Source organism: Rhinatrema bivittatum, chromosome 4 (genome assembly GCF_901001135.1).
Source record: "Rhinatrema bivittatum chromosome 4, aRhiBiv1.1, whole genome shotgun sequence".
NCBI classification, from domain to species: Eukaryota; Metazoa; Chordata; class Amphibia; order Gymnophiona; family Rhinatrematidae; genus Rhinatrema; species Rhinatrema bivittatum.
The window spans coordinates 383,883,911-383,906,732 of record NC_042618.1 but is presented as its reverse complement, the minus strand read 5'-3'; the positions used below and the strand labels follow the sequence as shown (position 1 = coordinate 383,906,732).

Genomic DNA, 22,822 nt, shown 5'->3' with positions numbered 1-22,822 from the left:
CTTTATTCTGTGATATGCCGGTATCGCATGCAATAAGTCCCTACTGCACGTGATACCGGCCGCATCGTGGTGGTATTATTCTAATTAGGGGAAGGGGAGGAGTGTGAATGGCGTTTGGGCGGAGTTATCTCCCAGCAGCGCTGCAGGCGATAATGTTTTTCATATTACTGGGGGCGACAGTGTGCAGCACAGCTGCACTGCAGTGGGCGAAACCACACCACTGCGATGCAGCCGGCTGCCCACTATCCCCCCACCCCCTTTTTTTTTGTGCCTCATCATTCTGCTATAAATATAAATATAATAGAATGATGAATCTAGGGGTCTGGCTTAAAACAAACTCGGTAAAAAATTATTTAAGTGCTATCTCTGCATTCCATATATCTTTTAATGATAAATCATTGGATTTACATCCAGATGTTTCAAGGTTTATGAAAGCCTCCTCTAAAGAGTCATACTCCACAATGGGATCTTTCTATAATTCTATCTTCTTTAAGAAAGTCTACATTTGAACCTATTGAAGAGATTTTTTAATAGCCATCACGCAGCAAGACAAATCAGTGATTTACAAGCATTAGTCACATACCATTCATTTACTCAATTTTTTCCAGATTATGTTTAAGAACTAATCTGCACTTTCATCCCAAGATTGTTTCTGATTTTCATATTAATCAAACTATTTATTTATTTATTTATTTAAAATCTTTTATATACCGTCGTTTAGTAATACACCATCACAACACTTTACATATAGGCACATATATTTGGTTTGGTTATAGATGAATTTACAAAAGTGCCATTACAATGTCGGTACATGCTCATATAAAATAATGTATAAGAAAAGTGGCAAGGATCTAGTCCATGTATATGATTAATATGGTAATCATACAAGGGTTATGCTTAAGCTGGAGTTTTTCTAACAATTATTGAGTATAAAGTAAAAGTTGTGGGACCAATTATCTAGGTAACCTTGTTCTAAGTTTTTTTTCATTCTCTGTTCTCATTGTGAAATGTTTTTCTGAATAGCCAGATTTTTAAACTTTTTTTGAAGATTTTTGGATCACTCTGTAATCTTGTCTCTAGTGGCAATGTGTTCCATAACGTTGGACGGGCCAAGGATAGCGCTCTCTCTCTAACTTGTGTTAGTTTCGCTGTTTTTACTGATGGGATTGTTAGTAGTGCTTTATTGGCTGACCTCAGATTTCGTTGGGGTATGTGTAATCATAGTGCTGTGTTTAACCAGTCAGCTTTTTCTTCATTGATTAGTTTGTGAATTATGCAAAGTGTTTTAAATTGCACTCTCTGTTCTATTGGTAGCCAGTGTAGTTTGGCCAGTGTTTGGGTAATGTGGTCTCTTTTGCTTTTGCCGGTGAGTATTCTGGCGGCAGACTTTTGAAGGACTTGTAGAGGTCTTATTGTGGAGTACGGTAATCCCAGAAATAGTGTGTTACAGTAATCAGTACTTGTGAAGATAAGTGCTTGGAGGACTGTCCTGAAATGTTTCTGGGTTAGTAACGGTTTCAGCCTCCTTAGGATCATGAGTTTGGCGTAGCCTTCTCTGACTTTCAGTGATATGTGGTATTTAAGGTTAAGTTCTGTGTCAATTATTACTCCTAGGTTTCGAGCTTTCTCGGCTATATTCACTTCCTGACCGTTTATAAGTTTGATAGGATTTTGTATTAGTTCCATGTTTTTTCGTTCTAGGTGTATAAATTCCGTTTTTTCAATGTTTATCACTAGCTCCATTTTGCTTAGTAATTGCCTAATTATGTCTAGGTACATCACTGCTAAGTTTAGTGTTTTTTCAATTGTTTCGTCTACGGGCAAGATTAGTTGAATGTCATCTGCGTAGATGTAGTGTGTTATACCGAGTCCTGCTAGGAGGTGGCACAGCTGTAACATGTAGATGTTAAATAGTGTTGCTGATAGTGCAGAGCCCTGAGGTACTCCTGTCATTAACTTTATTTTATCTGATGTGTTTTTTATCTGTGCTTGAAAAAATCTATTGTTTAGGTAGGATCTGAACCAGTCTAGTGTTTTGTTTTGTAGACCTAGTTTGTTTTGTAGACTTTTGGTTTCAATCCACCTCCCATTAAAACTAAAAAAGGGCAATCTTTGCATACATTGTATTGTAGAAGATCTTTATTGGTTTATCTCAAAAGAACAAATCAATAAGGAAAAGCACACAATTGTTTGTTTCCTATGCACCGCTAATGATAGGAAAACCTGTTTTGAAACAAACTCTATCCATTGGATAACTAGATGTATAACTTTCTGTTATCAGATGCAGTCTACTTCTCTCACATCTCAGATCACAACTCATATGTTAAGGGCAAAGCTACTACTTTGGCATATTTGAATGGAGTCAGTTCCTCTGAAATTTGCAGAGCAGTTACTTGGTCATCTTTTAGTACCTTTCTTTCTCATTATTACATTTCTCCTCACTCAGATTCTAGTACTAATCTGGGGGCCGCTGTTTTACACAGCACAACCATCCTCCATTTTTAAGGACTGAGCTTTTCAGTCCCAGCATTTGGGGCTGTTCTGGCACGTCCATGGAGAAATCAAAGTTGCACACTTGTGACAAGAGTTCTCCATGGACAGCAGCATAAAACAGCCACATACTCTCGCCCTCCTCCCAATGGTTGATATATAATTTTTTTCTATTTCATGAAAGTTCTTAAGTGTATACTTTGCAGCTTTCAACAGACTGAGGACAATGGAACTGTAATGGTCACTAGGTTCTAATCAGCAGGCCCTCAGCTCCTCCAGTGTACCAAGAACTTTCCAGGGCTCCCGGGCACACTGTATAGTCTCCATCCATACAAACCTAACCCACAACGGCACCCACACTTGTGCCAACGGAAGTTTCCCACGCTCCCGCGGCACTCACAACAGCCTGTCAACAGCATTGGGGGAAATTCCTGGAGCGAGCACCACACTCACAGCCACCCGCCCCAGCCCCCGATGATCTCTCTCTGCCTCCTTGATCACGGCAGATACCACTTGCATTTTTAAACACACGGCTCAAGTCACGACAGCTCTCCTCCCTGAGGCCAGTAAAAATTAAAAAAAAAAAGAACCCCACATGCGGCCTGTCTCAGCCCTCCCCATCACCTCGCGGCACACGGCACAATACCATTATTATTATTATTTAAAATGGGCCAATTTTAAACTGGGTCTCCAAGCCCAGCAACACACCAGAGAGCACCAGGACCCCTACAAAGCAGGTAAACTACTTTTTATTAATTTTTATTTTTCTACCACATTCACACTACTTTTGAGAGAAACATGGAAACATCCTGCATGGAGTGGCAAATACCATAAGAAGCTTGCTGGGCAGACTGGATTGGTCATCTGGTCCTTTTCTACCTTCATTGCTATGTTATATCTATCTTTTTACAAAGACCATCAAAAAAGATGTTGGAGACCCGCCCTCCCCTCAGGTAATTTCTTCAGATGAAAGCTTTTTGTTGATGTTGTTGGTCCAATCACAGATATCATAGCTTACAGAGATTTCAGCTTTCTACAAGACCATATAGAGGTACTGGAATTCTGCAATTTAATTTAAGACATCAAATCCCATAAAGAAGTTATCAGTCATCTTCAAGGTACCAAGCTAAATGATATTTGCCCAACATATGCATACTGCTTCCAGAATAAGACATTTCACCGCACCTACTGTATATAAGCCCAACAACAGCACGTACTTACTGCTGAATTACATCACAGAATATTGTTGGCTTACCAATAGTAGAATCTGATCAGTGCTGATGGCCACAGGAGAAAGGATGCTATGAAGGCCAAGATAGGGATGGCCAGAGTGCTCCCCGCTATCATGAATATGTTTATCACGTCCAGGTCCATGTTCTATCTGCTTCAGCCTCACCTGTTTGAGCAAAGGAAGAGGTTTATAACACAGATGTTACCATCAAAGGTAGGCTCTGGAGATAAAGGAGAAACTTCCGGAGACCTATGGCCTCTATTCTGCAAAAATCTGAAGTATGCAAAAAAAAAAATAAAAAAATGCCCAAGAAGTAAACCTCTGTAGAACAAAACCTCTGTAGAACAAAGCCAGGAGATTTTCTGCAGTACAAGACTAAACACTGCGAGCTGAATGTCTCCAGATGTTAGGACAGTTCTGCAGCACAGCAGTTTTAGAGAACAGAAGCCATGGTTTATAAGCCAGGCAGGAATGCTAAAGAGGGAATGAACATACTAAATCCTTTTTCAAGAATGGGAAAAATCACAGCCTTCCTGACAGCACAGTCCTCTCAGGGCCTGTTTGGTGGGGCTTTCAGACATGTCCGTCCTCTGTTTCGTCTTTTACAGAATCAGAGGCAGCAACTGAGGTGAGGAAGCAAAGGTAAAGTCAGGGATCAAGTGATGTTGGGGGGCAGGGAAACTAGGCAGACTGGATAGGTCTAAAGGTCTTTGTCGGTCGTTAATTGCTGTTTTTCTATGTACTAAACGTTTTCTCCCATTTTGATTCTATGGAAAAAAATGCTTAGAGTACATAGGGCCCTGTCTTTAGCTCACAGGTTTTTATAGTCTTTTTCCTACCCCATAGTTTATACAATGCAATTTGTAAAAGTAAACCCTCCCCTGAACCACAGATGATTCCACAGATCTGGCTATTGGTTTTACTTGTAGAAACCGTCAGGTCCCAGCAGTTTGGCTCTCTGCACTTTCCACAGAGGTTCCCTGACTGAGTATCCCCCTGCAAACCCTCTAGCGCATTATCTGAAGACCACAGGATGAAAACCACTGTCTATACAGCAAATACCCTGACCTAGAGAGGTTTAAGCCTCTGGTTGCAATAAAATATTGTGAAAATTCCGTTCAGATGTCCCTTTATTAATCATTGTAAATGTGTTATTTAAGCAATGCAACAAATAGAGACCAGAGAGTAAAAATAATACCATATAAATAACAATGTCGGTTGTTACATTATTTTCATTTTCAATAAAGTTACCGAGGCAACCACATAAACATAGGATAAACTCTCTCACACATATATCACAAGGCCAATAATAAAAGAAGTTATGCAATAATCACTAAGACATATCCTTAACAACCTTCTTAGAATCGTTATCTCGTAAGGTTAGGTTTGCAAGAATTTCCCTTGCACGAAAGTAATCATTCATTATTGAGCTGCCTATGCATAAACTTAGCATCCAATTCTTCAGTCTTTTTCCATTCAAAGATATCTGTATACCAAAGTTGTTTAGAGGGAGCTACTTTTTAATCCAGAAATGGAGAATGCTTAATTTGGCAAGAAGCAAATTTAGAGTACCCCTTAGATAGCAATAGTATCCAAGATATGTCTCCCAAAATAAAAAATTCACCTTGAAGGGCTGGTTTAGTATTACAAGTCAGCGCTATATCCTAAAAATCATAAAGCTTCACACGTAACATAAAACTATGAGTTCATGTACCTTATGAATGTTGCATTTAATGCACAAATTGGAAGCAGCAATACCCACCTGGGAAGCTCTATCTGCAGTGTAATAAATTCTATAAAATATACGATATTAGAATTCTTGTAGTTTAGAATCTACTGTAATAGATCATAGACTTTTAAACAATTTCGCAAGAGTGTTACTAGTTATAGTGGTAACAAATTCAGAAGACTAATGCAGTGCTAACTTATCCACTACCATCGCTGATTGCTTACGATTGTGCATCCTATACCAAAAAGCGATCTGATCAGCAAATGTCAATATTTGGTGAGTAATAGATTCAGAGCTAAAAACATTTTTATTTTACTGCATTTAGGTAATGGTGAGCCTGCAAATATGCATAAAAGTGTTGCATAGGAAGATTAAAATCTTTTTGTAACTGACAAAATGTTGCGCTCGGGGGTGGACCCTTGTCCTGGAGCAGTGGAGAACGGTTCCCTGGTAGGGACCAGGAAGCACCTGCCCCTAGGGGGCGGAGCACTGGAGGAGACAGAGGCTAGGATAAGCTTTACCACTGGAAGCCCGAGGTCCCCCCGGGTGGAGCCCATAGGGACGCGGGCCACTTGGACTTAGGTGGGCCTCGCAGGGTCTCCTGGAGAGGTGGTAGACAGGCGTGCCCACGAACAGCAAGGGAGTGCGGTCGGACGAGACTGAGGTTCCGATGGAGCAAGGAAGACCAGAACAGCGTAGGCGATGACAAGGCAAGGGACTGAGCCAGAATCAGGAGACGTCATCAATCAGGCAGGGGTCAGAATCCGAGGGTCAGTCCGAGGAGTAGTCAGGCAAGGCAGAGGTCAGGTTCCAGAGGTCTGATGAGGTCACGAGGCAGGCAGAGGTCAGGATGCAGGCAGCAGACAGGAAGGTCGAGGAACAGGCCGAGGTCAGTACCAAAGAGACAATCCGAGGGTACTACCTGGGGAGACAGACGGACAGACGCAGGAACAAGGCTGGAACAGTAGGATGCAGGAACAAGGCTGGAACAGTAGGATCCTGGAACAAGGCTGAGACGAGATTGGAACAAGGCTGGAACGAGACTGGAACAAGGCTGGAACAAGATTGGAACAAGACTTAGTACGCAGTGACAATCTAGCACACAATGCCGACCCGATTGCCAAGGCAAGGAAGTGCAGGCAGGGACTTCCTTAAGTAGTTCCTTCAATCAGGGTGCACCGCGGAGCTAGGACGTGCCCCTGGCCCTACAAGAGACCGGGCAGTCCGCGCGCATGCGTAGGGGCGTAGCCAATGCCACGGGAGGCGCCAAACTCCGGTGTGAGGCCTGATGCACAGTGGAAGGCCCGGACGCCGAGGCCTGGAGATGCTTGCGGCTGCCACTGGGGAGGCCGACCCGGGACCTGCAGAGACGCCAGAGAGGTGAGCAGGCCCGTGTGCGGGCCAGACGCGGACAGGGTGCACAACAGTACCCCCCCCCCCTTCTAGGCCTCCCTCTATGCGACCATGGTTTGTCAGGCTAAGTCCTATGGAAGATCTTCAGGAGTTCCTTACCAAGAATGTTGTGGGAAGGTTCCCACGAGTTCTCCTCGGCCCCATAACCCTCCCAGGCTAGGAGGTACTCCCATTTCCCTCGACGCCGACGGACATCAAGGACCTCTCTTACCTGAAGAGATGTTATCTGGTTCTGCAGAGACCCGTGGAGGAGAGGGAACTCTATGTGAGGGCCAGGAGAGGACCAAGGGCTTCAGCAGCGAAACATGGAACGTGTTATGGATGCCCATGGCACGTGGCAGCTGGAGCTGATACGAGTCTGCTCCCACTCTTCGAATCACCAGAAATGGGCCGATGTATTTGGAAACCAACCAGTGAGAGGGAAATCTCAATCTTATTTGTTGGGCGCTCAGCCACACCTTATGGCTAGGACAGAAGAGTGGAGCGGGACGTCTATGGGCATCAGAAGTATGCTTGGAATGTTCAGCGGCCTGGGTGAGGCATTCTTTGACCTGGTTCCACACCTGATGAATAGTGTGGGCCATGGATTGCGCAGCTGGCGAAGGAACAATCAGAGGAACTGGGAGTGGCAGCCGACGTTGTCGTCCAAATACCATGGAGAATGGAGATACATCGGTGGCCACAGCGACGTGGGTATTGTGTGACCGCTCAGCCCAGGGGAGGAGATCAGACCAGTTGTCCTGCTGATCATTCACATAGGAACGGAGGAATGTCTTTAAGGTTCAGTTGGTCCTTTCAAAGCTTGACCATTGGCCTCTGGATAATAGGCCGACGTGAAACTCAAGGCAATGTTAAACTGCTTACATAGGGAGCGCCAGTACCTGGTGGCAAACTGTGGTCCTCGATCGGATATAATTTCCTTTGGGAGTCCATGGAGGCGGAAAATATGTTTCAGAAACAACTTGGCTAATTCTGGGGCCGATGGGAGGCTCGGCAAGGGAATAAAGTGACCCATCTTCGAAAACCGGTCGATGATGACCCAGATTACGCTATTGTTGCTGGACGGAGGCAAGTCCGAGATAAAGTCCGTTGAGATACTAGACCATGGCTTGGTAGATGCTGGCAGTAGTTGGAGAAGGTCCCAAGGCTGTCCGATAGGCTACTTCTGTTGGGCACAGATGGGGCATGAATCTACATAATTACGAGAGTCTGCACCATGTTGGGCCACCAGTAGTGTCTTCGTAACATCTCTAGGGTCCTGGCATGACCCGGGTGTCCTGCCAACTTGGAATCATGAGCCCATTTCAGAACTCGTTCACGTAATCTACGTGGAACGACGGTTTTCCCAGCTGGAACTGTGGTGGTCACGGCAAGGGGTACACAGGCAGGATCTATAATATATCTAGGAACGTCAGGGACATCTTCAGGTTCAAAGGATCTTGAAAGTACATCTGCACAGAGATTCTTGGAAGCAGGGCGATAACTAAGAACGAAGTTGAACTGTTCAAAGAAGAGCGCCCATCGGGCTTGTCGAGGGTTCAGGAGTTGAGCATCTTTAAGGTGCTCAAGGTTCTTATGGTCGGTGAAAATGGTAAACTTGTGTTGCGCCCCTTCCAACCAGGGGCACCACTCTTGGAGCACCAACTTGACAGTGAGAAATTCTCGGTCACCAATGGTATAACGTTGTTCAGTAGGAGAGAACTTATGTGAGTAGAATGAACAGGGTATCAATTTACCCTTGGGAGAGAACTGGCTTAAGACGATACCTGCTCCAATTGCAGAGATGTCGACTTGCACGACGAAAGGACGTCTTGGGTCTGGATGCTGGCGACAAGGACCAGAACAGAAAGCTTCTTTAAGCGTTTGAAAGGTGGCTTGTGCTTTAGGAGTCCTCACATGACCTTTCTTGGTCATGGCGGTTAGTGGAGCAGCTAGGGAAGAATAATTGGCAATGAAGCTCCGGTAATAATTGGTAAAGCCAAGGAAACATTGCAAGGCTCGTAGACCTACTGGCTGGGGCCAGTCTCGGATCCCCTGGACCTTTTCTGGATCCATGGAGAAACCTCGATTGGATATGATATACCCTAAGAAGGGTAAATGACTTTGCTTGAAGAGGCACTTTTCTAACTTGGCGTAAAGCTCCCCATGGCACCAGTAGATATAACACAGAGGCAACCATACCGGGGGGTGCAAAACTGAAATTTCCCAGAGAACTATTTCCAGCAAAACGAAACTGACAAGTTGCATTATAAAATTGAAAATCTGGTAAATTTAAAGCCCCATTAATATGATTACTCAAAGTATGCTAGCCAATACAGCTGGCTTTAGCCTTCCAAAAGAACCCTGCTACTAGCGATTTCAACTGTAGCACATCCTTACATGATAGCCAACTGGGGTGCATTTGCAATTTATCGAGTAGTTTCGGCAACAGCACCATTTTAAAAACTGTTGCTCTACAAACAAGGAGAGCAGGTGTTTCATCCATTCTTGCATCTGATTCTATCAAGGGTGTAATATTTAACTCATAAACACTTGAGATGTTAGAAGAAAATTTAAGACCCAAACATATTTTAAATGAGGAAGCCTATCTCAAGGGAAACTTGTTCTTCCATTCCATATTCACAGCAGGATCCAATGTAAAAGCCTCAAACTTATGAAAATTAATCTTTTTTTTAACTTCTTTTTATTTGAGTCAACAAATTCACATCAGTCATATTATAATATAAAAAAACAACCTTTCTTCAAATCACAGAAACAATCTCCCATGAATATGAATATTTTGACTCAAGTAAAACTTTAAAAACTTTTTACACCCCCTTCCACTCATACCACATTCATACCACAATCACACACACACACATCTAGCCATCAGTACCCATGTCTACTAGACATGCAGACAAGCACAGTTTGGCTCAATAATACCCATTTCAGCAAGGAAGCCATGATGTTGCCATTTAAAGTACTCTCAGTACTTTATCCCACAGTTAAAAGTAACCTCTCAATATAAAAAATGACCTTACATGGGATATCTCTTCCGTACCTTCTTAATCTGTGCTGTTTGCTGCATCAACTCCTGCCTTACTCTCCTTTTGGATGGATACTTGGTTTGACCTCTTGTACTTGGATTCCTCTGACTGCTGCCTGCCACCAGATATGCCGGACTGCCACCTGCCTCTGACCATCACCTGGACCTTAACTCTTCTTATCGCCACCTGTCTTGACCCAAACTTACTGCAGACTTCTGCCTTTGTCTTCAGCAGAGACCCCACCTAAGTCCTGCTGGCCCTGGCATTTAAGGGCTCAATTCAAGGGGAACAAGAGCTGGTTTTGGCGAAGGCCCTGATTGGTCTCTGCAATGCCTGAGTTCTCCTGCCGACGGCAAGGAAGTACCAACCTTGCCTCGGCCCAAGTGTCCACAAATGCAACAATTTCTCTCTTTTTGTGCGTGCCTGAAAAGCAAGGATATGCTCCCTCGTGACCGCCTTGGCAGCATTCCAAAATATAATGGAGTCAATCTCAGGGAGCAAATTAAAATCTCTCAAGAAGATGGCAAATGATTTGTCATAATACAAATGCGGGAGCATGGACCACCTTATAGTCCATTACTCACAGATGTCAAAGACAAGTTGATAATTACCAATGCATGCCCAGAAAAAGTGACGTCAGATATAGTACTAGAAAGCAATTTGTTAAGCAGTGTTTCACCAGAAGAAAGTATTTGATACGGGTACACATTATGCACATGAGAAAAATATGTGAATTCTTTATCCTCCAGATGCAGTGAGCATCAGGCGCCAATCAGTTGCAATTCCTGCCATACAAAATCCACCCAAATCAAATAGATTTTTTCTAGATGTTTTGGCTGGCTTACAATCCACTAAAGATTTATCTGCCAAATTAAAATCCCCTCCCATAATAATTGCATACTCCTCCCAGACAGATAATTTGGCCACCAAATTAGTAAAAAAAACCCATGTGTAAACCTGTTAGGGGCATAAAGATCCACAAAAAGTACCTGCATCACCTGCAGAACCTCTGCCATGATTACATTTCTGCCATTTAGGTCTGTAATTATTTTTCCTTTTCAAACACAACATTCTTATTGATAAGAATAGTCATGTCCCACTGTCTAGTAGAGAAAGATGGGGAAAATCTAATTTTTGATGTTCCCCATCTTCCAAGTGGGTTTCCTGAATGAAAACTATGAACATAAGAACATTAGATATTGCCATACTGATTCAGACCAAGGGTTCATCAAGGTCAGCATCCTGTTTCCAACAGTGGCCAAACTAGGCTACAAGAACATGGCAAGTACCTAAACACTAAGAAGATCCCATGTCACTGATGCCAGTAGTAGCAGAGACCATTCCCTAAGTCAACTTGATTAATAGCAGTTAATGGACTTCTCCTCCAAGAACATATCCAAACCTTTTTTTAAAATTCAGCTACATTAACTGCACTAACCACATCCTCTGGCAACAAATTCCAGAGCTTAGTTGTACGTTGAGTGAAAAAGAATTTTCTCCTAGTCCTATTATCCAAAAGTGTAAATAACCGATTTACATCATTCCTTGGTTCACATTGTTAAGACATTTATTTATCTGCTGTTTCACATTGTTAAGAATTTTATTTATCTGCTGTTTCACTATCCTTCCATACTGTTCCTATTTGTACCCCTCCCAGTTTTCCACTCCTGTTATATGTATTTTCAAACATTTTGTTACAATGTAAACTGGCATGATGTACCCACTAATGCCGGTATAGAAAAGTTTTTAAATAAATAAAATAAATAAATAAATACCCATTCTAGACCTCTCATGATTTTAAAGACCTCTATCATATCTCATCTCAGCCATCTCTTCTCCAAGCTGAACAGTCCTAACCTCTTTAGCCTTTCCTCATAGGGGAGCTGTTCCATCCCCTTTATCATTTTGGTCACCCTTCTCTGTACCTTCTCCAATGCAACTATATCTTTTTTGAGATGCGGTGACCAGAATTATACACAGTACTCAAGGTATAGTCTCACCATGCAGCGATACAGAGGCGTTATGACATTTTCTGTTTTATTCACCATTCCTTTCCTAATAATTCTTAACATTCTGTGCTTTTTTGACTGCTGCAGCACACTGAGCTGACAATTTCAATGTAGTATCCACTATGATGCCTAGATCTTTTTCCTGAGAGGTAGCTCCTAATATAGAACCTAACATTGTGTAACTATAGTATGGGTTATTTTTCCCTATATGCATCAGCTTACATTTATCCACATTAAATTTCATCTGCCATTTGGATGCCCAATTTTCCAAGTTCACTAAGAAAGAGATCTAGGCATCAAAGTGGACAACACATTGAACTCGTCGGTTCAGTGTGCTGCGGCAGTCAAAAAAGCAAACAGAATGTTGGGAATTATTAGAAAGGGAATGATGAACAAAACGGAAAATGTCATAATGCCTCTGTATCGCTCCATGGTGAGACCACACCTTGAATACTGTGTACAATTCTGGTCGCCGCATCTCAAAAAAGATATAGTTGCGATGGAGAAGGTACAGAGAAGGGCGACCAGAATGATAAAGAGGATGGAACTGCTCCCCTATGAGGAAAGACTAAAGAGGTTAGGACTGTTTAGCTTGGAGAAGATACAACTGAGGGGGATATGATAGAGGTGTTTAAAATCATGAGAGGTCTAGAACGGGTAAATGTGAATCGGTTTTTTACTCTTTCGGATAATAGAAAGACTAGGGGGCACTCCATGAAGTTAGCATGTGGCACATTTAAAACTAATCGGAGAAAGTTCTTTTTTCACTCAACGCACAATTAAACTCTGGAATTTGTTGCCAGAAGATGTGGTTAGTGCAATTAGTATAGCTGTGTTTAAAAAAGGATTGGATAAGTTCTTGGAGGAGAAGTCCATTACCTGCTATTAACTAAGCTGACTTAGATAATAACCACCGCTATTACTAGCAACGGTAACATGGAATAGACAGTTTTTGGGTACTTGCCAGGTTCTTATGGCCTGGATTGGCCACTGTTGGAAACAGGATGCTGGGCTTGATGGACCCTTCGTCTGACCCAGTATGGCATGTTCTTATGTTCTCCATTACCTTTTGTGCCTCTACCCGTGTTCTTTGCCTGATCATGCTCATGTACAGTTCTGGTCTGAGCAGGGTAGTTGCTTATATTAGAACTAACTTACAGTTACCCTTGAGTCTCTATATATGTCCGATTCCTGATCCTATTTGTGTACTTGCAAGCACAGACACCATTTCTTCCCATTTTCATTCTTCAACGAAAAGGGATGAAACAGGTTACTCTCCCGTTTGGATTCTGCAGTTCCCAAAGCAAATCTCTGGCATTCACCTCTTATCTCTCAGCTAATGACTGACTGCTATCAGGATTCCATGTTTGGGTGCATTAGGCTCTATTTCCATCAGGTGTATGTGAGCAGATTTCTTTTTCAGCATGCCGGCTAGCTGGCTCAAACAATAAACAAACAAATAAATAAATAAATATATAAGTCGGAGAGTGCACAGAAAACCAGTTTTCCCGGTGCCCAGAGAAATTAGCGCCTACCTTTGGGTAGGCGCTAATTTCTGAAAGTAAAATGTGCGGCTTGGCTGCACATTTTGCTTTCTGAATCGCGCGGAAATACCTAATAGGGCCATCAACATGCATTTGCATGTTGCAGGTGCTATTAGGTTCGGGGGGGGGGGGGGGGGGGGGGGGGGGTTGGACGCGCGTTTTGGACGCGCTACTACCCTTACTGAATAAGGGGTAAAGCTAGCGCGTCCAAAACGCGCGTCCAAATGCCGGCTAATGGAGCGCACTGTACTGTACTGTATCGGCCCGATGGAAAGTACTCTTCCTCATTGCAGTCACATCAGCTACACGAATAAGTGAACTTCAAGCATTAGTAATCAATTATCCATGCCTACAGCTTCACCACGACAACGTCTTGTTGTGCGCCCATCCGTCCTTTTTACCAAAAGTGGTTTCAGCCTTCCACCTAAACCAGTCAATCTCATTGCCCACTTTCTTCCCTAAACCACATACAAACAATAGATAAAAGGCACTTCACACATTAGACTGCAAAAGAGCACTAGCATACTACAAAAGAAGAACTCAAGCAATTAGACATACATCCCAACTTTTCATCTCTTTTAATCCAAATGACCCTGGGAAAGTGGTAAGGAGAAGGACACTATCAAATTGGTTAACTCAGTGTATCAAATTCTGTTACTCATCACATTCAAGAATACTCCATAATCCAATCAAAGCTCATCAGGTCAGAACTTCTTTAGCACCTGCACAATGTACCAATTCAAGAGATCTGCACACCTTTACATCCCATTACTGTCTAGATCAACAGTCAGCAGCAGACAGTATATTGGGATCAGCAGTATAGCATCATGTCCAACAACAGGGATGGCTATCCACAAACGACAGGTTGCTATTTAACTAGACATGATACAGTAACACAAGCAACCTTTCTGCTTGGGACTTCCAGACAGCATGGCTAAATAAGCTTGCTTATCAACCGATAAAAAGCAAGTTTGCTTATCGTAAACGGTGTTTTCCGTAGATAGCGGGATGATTTAGCCATGCATTCCCTCCCACCTCCCTGGACAGCCATCTGCTACGTTCAAACATCTGCTTTAAAACCAACTGAGAAGACAGGCTCAAAGAGCCTATATGTAAGGTAGCTTATAGGGTAATGTAGCTCTAGTCATCTTGTAAATTATATATATATATATATATATATAGCCTATTTTGTATTACATTTCATTATTGTACATATATACAGCCTATTTTATATTACATTTTGTTATTGATCTTGTCACGTTCCCTGTCAAACGCTAATCAAGCATAGTTCTCTGTTTATTGTAAACCGATGTGATATCACCTTGAACGTCGGTATATAAAAACTATTAAATAAATAAATGCGTTCCCCTGAGGACTAGATCTTTCGTCAATTCTTCTAGGACCAGCTGCTCCATGAAGCAGTCATGTATGTCCTCTAGAAACTTATCCTCTCTAGCATGTCCCGATGAAGCACTGAGCCATAAATAGCAGGGTATTTGAAATCCCCCATAATTATTGTGTTGCCAAATTTGTTTGCTTTTTAAATTTCAGCTAGCATTTCAGTCTGTTTCTTCATTTTGGCCAGATGGCTGGTAGTGTACACCTACTCCTATAATCTTATCTGTCACACACAGAATTTCTATCCATAAGGATTCTGCTCTGTATTTTGTTTCCTGCAGGATTTTTTTCATGCTTGCTTGACTCTATGCCATCTTTTATATATAGTGCCACCCCTTCATTAATGTGATCTGACCCACACTACTATCACACTGCTACATGCTGGCAATTTATGCGCTGGTATCGCACAATATGCTGACAGGTATGCTGGTATTGCACAACATACTGACACGTCACATATTAGTATCGTACTGCTACGTGTATTTATTTATTTATAGGATTTATATACCAGATGTTCCTGTATAATATACATATCACACCGGTTTACAAGGAACAAGAACTATCGCCTCATTAGCGGTTTACATTGAACAGATTAACAGTTAGTAGTTATTTGCTGAACAGTTAACAAGAAACATGCATACTGGTATGGACTACCCATTGTATACTGGTATGGACTACCCATTGATACTTCACAGGCTATTACTACACAGCATACTGACATATCTGGCATTAGTATGGCACTGCTCCATGTTGACAGTTCATACATTGTGTCAGGCTGCTGCACGCCTTGTCCCTGAGATGCTGTGTGATTACCGCACTGGGCCATTCAAAGCCTGCATGTGCCTGCGGAAGGCATCCTGTGCTGAAGTCCGGAGCGGACGAGGGAAGGGAAGGAAGGATGTGCGCGCACAGAGGACGGTGGAGCTCTTTGCTTATGAAATGAATAGGGTCGCTAGCCATCATTGTGCAGCAAAAATGGGAGAGGGGACGAGGAAGGGATGCGGTACCGGACTCCCCAGTGTCTCCCCAACTCTCGGCGCTCCGGCTCTGGTCCCCGAAGCGGGAGGGAGGGCGGACGCCATGCAGAACAGCCCCAGATCGCCTTCCTTACCTCTCCTGACCACCCCCTGCGGGCCGATGGGTGTCCGGGAGCCCCGGGCCGCGCTGCCTCCCGAGTAGCGGCCGGGAGGAGCGGGTGACGGCTGCCCGGGGCGGAACTGCAGCACTCGGGAGAGGGAGGGGCGAGATCCGGGGGCGGGTGCAGCAGCGCAGTTCTCCAGCAGAGGGCAGAGCGGCAACGGCTGCTGGAGCCGGCGCTCAGTCACCTGCTTCAGTAAGCAGGACAAATGTAAAGTCGGGATTCTCAAGCATTGATCATATACCAGAGTCTCACGTATAAAGGGGGGGGAAAGGGCAAACATGTTGGCGATTTGGAGGACCTAATGGATTAGGTGTGACCTGGGGAACAAAAAGTGGAATCTGGAATACAAACAGGCGCATAATCAAGCTACAGAATCTGTTGCCAGAGGATGTGGTCAAGACAATTAGCATAGCGGGGTTTGAAAGTGGTTTGGAGTTTGAACAAGTTCCGGAGGAAAAGTCCATATAACATTGTTAGCCAGGTAGACTGTGGCTATCCCTGAGAGTGAGAAACAAGAAATAGATCTACTTTTTGGAATCTGCCAGATACTTGCGATCCAGACTGGCCACTAACTGAGACAGGATGCTGGGCTTGATGGCCCTTGGCCTGACCCAGCTTGGCAATTCTTATGTTTGGGCTCCCAGTCATCACTGCACAAAACACTGTCCTTCCTGCTTTGCTTCCACTCTGTGCTGACATCCTAGTTGAAGTATTATATAGTAGGGATGTGAATCGTTTTTTGACGATTTAAAATATCGTCCGATATATTTTAAATCGTCAAAAAATCATTAGGGCCACGATACAATACCAATTCCCCCGATTTATCGTTAAAAAATCGTAAATCAGGGGAAGGTGGAGGGCAGGAAAACCGGCACACTAAAACCCCCTAAAACCCACCCCCGACCCTTTAAATTAAATCCCCCACCCTCCCGAACCCCCCCCCCCCCCCCCAATGCTTTAAATTACCTGGGGATCCGGCGGTGGTCCAGAACGGTGGCGGTCCGGAACAGCCCCCTCAATAGAATCGTGTTGTCTTCAGCTGGCGCCATTTTTCAAAATGGCCACCGCAAAATGGCGGCGGCCATAGACAAAAACGATTCGACGGAGGAGGTCGTTCCGGACCCCCGCTGGACTTTTGGCAAGTCTTGTGGGGGTCAGGAGGCCCCCCCAAGCTGGCCAAAAGTTTCCTGGGAGTCCAGCGGGGTTCCGGGAGCGATTTCTCGCCGCGAATCGTTTTCGTACGGAAAATGGCGCCGGCAGGAGATCGACTGCAGGAGGTCGTTCAGCGGGGGTTCCGGACCGCCGCTGAATGACCTCCTGCAGTCGATCTCCTGCCGGCGCCATTTTCCGTACGGAAAACGATTCGCGGCAGGAAATCGCTCCCGGAACCCCGCTGGACTCCCAGGAAACTTTTGGCCAGCTTGGGGGGGCCTCCTGACCCCCACAAGACTTGCCAAAAGTCCAGCGGGGGTCCGGAACGACCTCCTGCGTCGAATCATTTTGGTCTATGGCCGCCGCCATTTTGCGGCAGCCATTTTGCAAAATGGCGCCAGCTGAAGACTACACTTAGTGTGCCGGTTTTCCTGCTCTCCCCCTTCCCCCGATTTAGCTACGGACCGCCGCTACGGAGGTAATTTAAGCTATGGATCGCCGCTACGGACCCCCAGGTAATTTAAGGCATTTGGGGGGGGGGGGGGATTTAATTTAAAGGGTCGGGGTGGGTTTTAGGGGGTTTTAGTTGCCGTGTTTTAGTGTGCCGCTGGCATTTGGGGGGGGTTCGGGAGGGTGGGGGATTTAATTTAAAGGGTCGGGGGTGGGTTTTAGTGTGCCGGTTTTCCTGCCCTCCCCCTTCCCCCGATTTACGATTTTTTGACGATAAATCGGGGGAATTGGTATTGTATCGTGGCCCTAACGATTTTTGACAATTTAAAATACATCGGACGATATTTTAAATCGTCAAAAAACGATTCACATCCCTAATGGCTACTGCTTCCCTCATTTATGGAAACCTGTGAAAATTCACTGTAAGGTGAAAAGGGATCAGTGTTGTGTTTAGGAGAATGCATCAACAAACTGAGGTCCTGTGGCTCTCTCCTCCCTACTCCTCCTATCCCCAGCACTTGCCCCCACTGCTTCATGAGGCCTTGACTCTCCCGTCCCCTGCTTCTGCTCCTTTGATTCTCCCTTGCTGTGCTCCAGCTCAGTGGCATATGGTCACAGCCTCTAGATCAAGAGGATCGGCCCTAATGAAGTGCCATTGTCGCTGATGCTACCTTTATTTTTTATTGACTTCCAGTTCACAGTTTTATTTTCCATTGATCATGGGTGGCAACATTGGTGAGCAGAAGGGCTAGCGAGGAGAGAGGGGAGTGAGGTCAAGGGAATTGAAGAAGCTGGACAGAGTGAAGGGGAAAAGAGAATCGGGGATACTGGCACTGGGCAGAGTGTAGGGAGAAGGAGTGGTGGTCAGAGGGAAAGAAGAAAGTGAGGTGCAGAGGGTAGAGAGGTTAGTGAGAATAGGAGGAGAGAGGGAAGCTGTTGGGCAGAGTGAGCAGGGTGAAACATGGGATAGTGGGGATATGTGTGCTGGGGGGGAGGACAAGGAAGAAAGAGAGAAGCCACTAGGCATAATGTGCTGAGGGAAAGAGAGGACTAGGGATGCCGGTATTGGGCGGAAGATGAGGAGATGCTGGTGGTTTTGTTTTTGTGAGGGGCAAGAAGTAGTATATGTCAGGGCTGCTAAGCTCTCCATTCTGTTTTTGTACAGGGTGGGCAAGAGATGGTATTGGGGCCACCTAATCCTCAATGTTGCAGTTATAAGGAGGACAGAAGGGATTATTTTGGGGCCACTAAGCCCCTCATGTTTTTGAAATCCATATAGTATCTGAATGTAATTCACAAAAGGTGAAATACAAATAAAAATTACCTTTTGTGAGGGTGCATAAGGTGTTCTGTTGGGCCTCCAAGCCCCCTCTATTTTTGTGAGGTGCAGAAGGTGTTATGTTGGGACTACAAAGTTCTTGTTTTTGTGAGGGGCAGGAGGTGTTATGTTGAGGGCCACCAAGCGCCTGATGTTGTTTTGTGGGGGGTGAGAAGCAGTATTGGGGGCCAATGAGCCCTGACTGTTTATGTGGGGGGTGGGGAGGAGGTAGGAGGTGTTGTGTTGGAGCCACTGAACCTCCGATGATGTTTTTGTGGGGGGGTAAGTGGTGAATACTCTAGTATGAATGTCACTGCAGGCCACTGTTCCAGCTTTCTTGAGTCTGTCTTTCCTTCCTTCAACTGCCTTCCAGGCTACCATCTTATCTTGGGAAGCCCTCCACCTCCCAGCTGCAGCAGTGTTAGGCTTCTGAGGTGGCTTCAGGTCTGGCGATGTCTTCTATATGAAGTGGGCTTTGTCCTTAGCTCTCAGTACTCAACTCTCAAGGGTCATAGAAGTCAGTGCAAGAGGCAGCATGGAGATACAGTAAAAGAGTGTGCACTCCTGGTCCTTAAGGATGTGGCATCACTTTTAAATGATGTGGAAAACATTTCTTGTTTTCTTTCCAATCCAAAATGACCCCAAAAAAGCCAATTAAGTTTGATGTTTGAGTACATGCTAATAAGACAAAACAAAAAAAAAAGAAGTGAAAAAAATAAAATATAATTTTTTCCATGCACACTCATAGCTGTTCCCTTTCCCCTCAGGGCATGCTCCCTGTTTAGAAAGGACTCACACAGAGGTAGAGGAGGGAGGAGGAGGAGACATAGTTACTGCATCCAGGGGTGCTGTTGCAACTCCGTGAAGGTGCAGGCTTCCATTAATCAAAGATCAAAATCAGTAATAGCAAGCTATTTTCTTACTGGACTCCTGTCAGGGCTTTATTTGTAGACAAAAAGGAATGGTTGGGGAAGGGAAGGCAGAGTGGGAGGTAGTGGGGCTGGGGCCAGGTGTGACCTGTGTGAGGGGGAGGGGACAGGTGTGATCTCTTTCCTACACTCACATACACACACACACACACACACTCACACAGGCACACACACGCACAAATACCCAGTAGCAGCAGAAGCAATGGGGCTGAATGCATTCACCTCCTGTCTCTTTGCTTTTTCCCATCTTTTCTCATGGTCTGCAACTGTGCCAGGAAACTGCACAAAAATCAAGGCCATGGGGCTGTTCTCATCTCAGGGTAAAGAGCTCCACCACTCTCTGATCTGCTTTCTCTGGGGCCTGGGGGACCAGAAATAATCCTGTGCCATTTCTGCATGGAGCTGGAAATGATTTACACCAGAAGCTCCCAAACCTGTCCTGGGGGACCCTCAGCTAGTCAGGCTTTCAGGATATCCACAATGAATATTCATGAGATATAATGTGCATGCTATGGTGGCAGTGTTGTGATTCTGCCCTTATGGGCAGCCTCTTACCTTCTCTCTGCCTGGAAGCCACAGTCTCCGGTCTTCCTTGCGGCTGGAGCCGCTCCTCAGCCTGCCCTCTGTGGCTTGAGAGCTGCCGACAATGCTGGGCCTGTTCCTTGGCCCCGCCCTGCTCTTCAGCATTAGCAACAGCATGGCCGATGGCCATGGTCCTGCACAACTTCCTGCTTCCTGTTCCTAAGGCGCGGGCAGTGCCTCTTCACAAGATTTAAAGGTCCCGTGGCCGGATATGCCCCACCTGATGACTGCTTCCTGTCTCAGCCCTATAAGAAGGCTTCACCTTCAGTCCTGCTTAGCCTTGCATTGGAGTTACTTGCTCCTGGAAGTCTCATCTTCCAGCGCTCCATCAGGTCTTCGTTCGAGCTCCATGTCTCGTCTTGCTTCCTGAGTCTTTGTTGCTTCCTTTAGTTTCCTGATGTTCCATGTCTTCATGTTTCGAGGTTCCCAGTCCAGGCTTCCTGATGTTTCACTTCCTGATGTTCTGAGGTTTCGCTCCTCCTTCGCCTGTTTCGAGTCCTCCGGATCCTCCAGCTCCTGTGGTTCTCCAGATGACTCCTTGCCTCGTCATTGGAGTCTCTTCCCAGCTGGAATCCCTTCTTGTGCTTCCGAGTCCTCCAGCTCCTGTGATTCTCCAGATGACACCTAGCCTCATCATTAGAGTTTCGTCTCAGCTGGATTCCCTTCCTGCCCTTGTCCCGCTCTCCGCGTGGTCCATGACCAGCCTCTTCAGGTTGTGTAGGGCGCGCAGTGGGACAGGGTGGTCCGTGACCAATCCCGCGGGTGGACTGTGTAGGGCGCCCTGAGAGACAGTGCCAATGTCCGAACCTTCCAAGCTTCTCGTCTCGTCCAGATTCTTCCAAGTTCCTCATCTCGTCTATAGTCTTCCAAGTTCCTGGTGCACATCCAGAGTCTTCTCGTCTAGTCTTGAGTCTCCTGTGTCACAAGGCCTCCATCTGCCCTCATCCTCAGTCTGGCCTGCTGCTTCTTGCTGATACCTAGCAGCAGGTCCAAAAGGGCTGGGAACGGTCGGAGGACTGTTCAATATACCAACATTGCGCTGTTGGGCTTCCAGAAGCATGCAGGTCCGGCAGAGGGTCAGACTTTGTCTTCACCCATGCTGGGACACGCCTCGCCAACCCTCGGTGCTGTCTTGGATTCATCTGGGTTCGTGCCGAGGCCCAAGGGACACATTCCCCTCAAGTTGGGATCGCTCTCCTAGCATTCCCTAACATAACAGGCAGTGCATGCAAATTTATCTCATGCATATTTATTGTGGATAACCTGAAAACCTGACTGACTGGAGGTCCTCCAGGACAGGTTTGTGAACCACTGATTTACACCATCAGCTCTGGTTCATTTCCATGGAAGAGTCAGAATTGATTCTACAGCTCCAGCATTAGTCTTTCTCCTTATGTCCTGGAAAAAAAGGTGGCAGACCACCATTCTGGGATGTACCAGAAATTAAGCCTTGGGTAACAGACACTAAAAGGGGTTGAATTAGCATAAATTTGAAATGTAGAAGCTGCAGCTGCAGTGTTTATCAAGGTGAGACTTTAAGCCTTGACGACTGGCACTATTGCACGTAAGTTTCAAACTTTTGCTAATTTCATCCCTTTTTGTGTCTGTTTATTGCTCTGCAACATCAGCTTTAGTATCACACCTTCTCCTCCTGTTCCCTGTAGGAGAGGAGAGAAGGGGCTGGATTATGGACTAGGGTGACTGCTGCCTGTTCTGTCTGCTTCAGGTTCATCCTCTGCTCTCCTCTTCCCTGCAGGCTGCCTGAAGACAAGGGACTGAAGCAGAATGACCCTGCTGCTTTACCTCTAAAGTCTATAGGCAGGGGTGGAACTGCGTTCCAGGCCATTCCTCCACAAATTAAACCCAGGCTCCTGTGCTGCCCGTGTGCCATTTTACAGCAGTGATCATGGACTGGGGCACAACAAGGACCATTTCGGCTGCCCTGGCCCAATTGCCAAGCCAGCATTAAGGTCTTTGAGTGCTTCTACAATGCTTTTGTGCTTGCTGTGCACACTTGTGCAATTCAGTTTTCAATAGTCAGTGTCTGAAAGTCATTGGCCACTGAGTTTGCGTCAGTCTTGGTCCATTTTTTCAGCTCAGGGAACAGTTTTCGTAAAACTATTTTTCTAACAACCACACTACGTTCCATGCTGACAACTCAGTCTTACTTCTCTGACAATCTCAAGTGTCCTAGAATGGTGTTCACACAGAAACTGAATGGTGCTGTTAATACAGTGGTATAGGTATTTTAAATAAACAGTTTGGAAAAGAGAGGATGATGGGAAATTCAGGGGCATTTCAGTTTTTCAGCTTTGGTACTGGGAAGCTCTCTCCCATTCACATGATACCACAGTGAGCAGAAAGGGGAAGACGCCAGTAATTCCTGTTTATTTTCCTGAAGTGACTGGGT

At 45.2% G+C, this 22,822-nt stretch overlaps 1 protein-coding gene across 2 annotated transcripts in view; it reads right to left on the bottom strand.

Moving 5' to 3' along the window:
• The window catches only part of ABHD6 (abhydrolase domain containing 6), a 105,979-nt gene extending 89,903 nt beyond the window's left edge, over positions 1 to 16,076 (bottom strand). For both annotated transcript variants that reach the window (XM_029600958.1, XM_029600959.1), the window contains exons 1-2: positions 15,952 to 16,076; positions 3,746 to 3,886 (exon numbers count right to left, since the gene is read on the bottom strand). In XM_029600958.1, coding sequence (XP_029456818.1) covers positions 3,746 to 3,864 — 119 coding nt within the window. In that variant the 5' untranslated portion in view covers positions 3,865 to 3,886; positions 15,952 to 16,076. The remainder of the gene's footprint in view (positions 1 to 3,745; positions 3,887 to 15,951) is intronic.
• Positions 16,077 to 22,822: the final 6,746 nt, after the last annotated feature.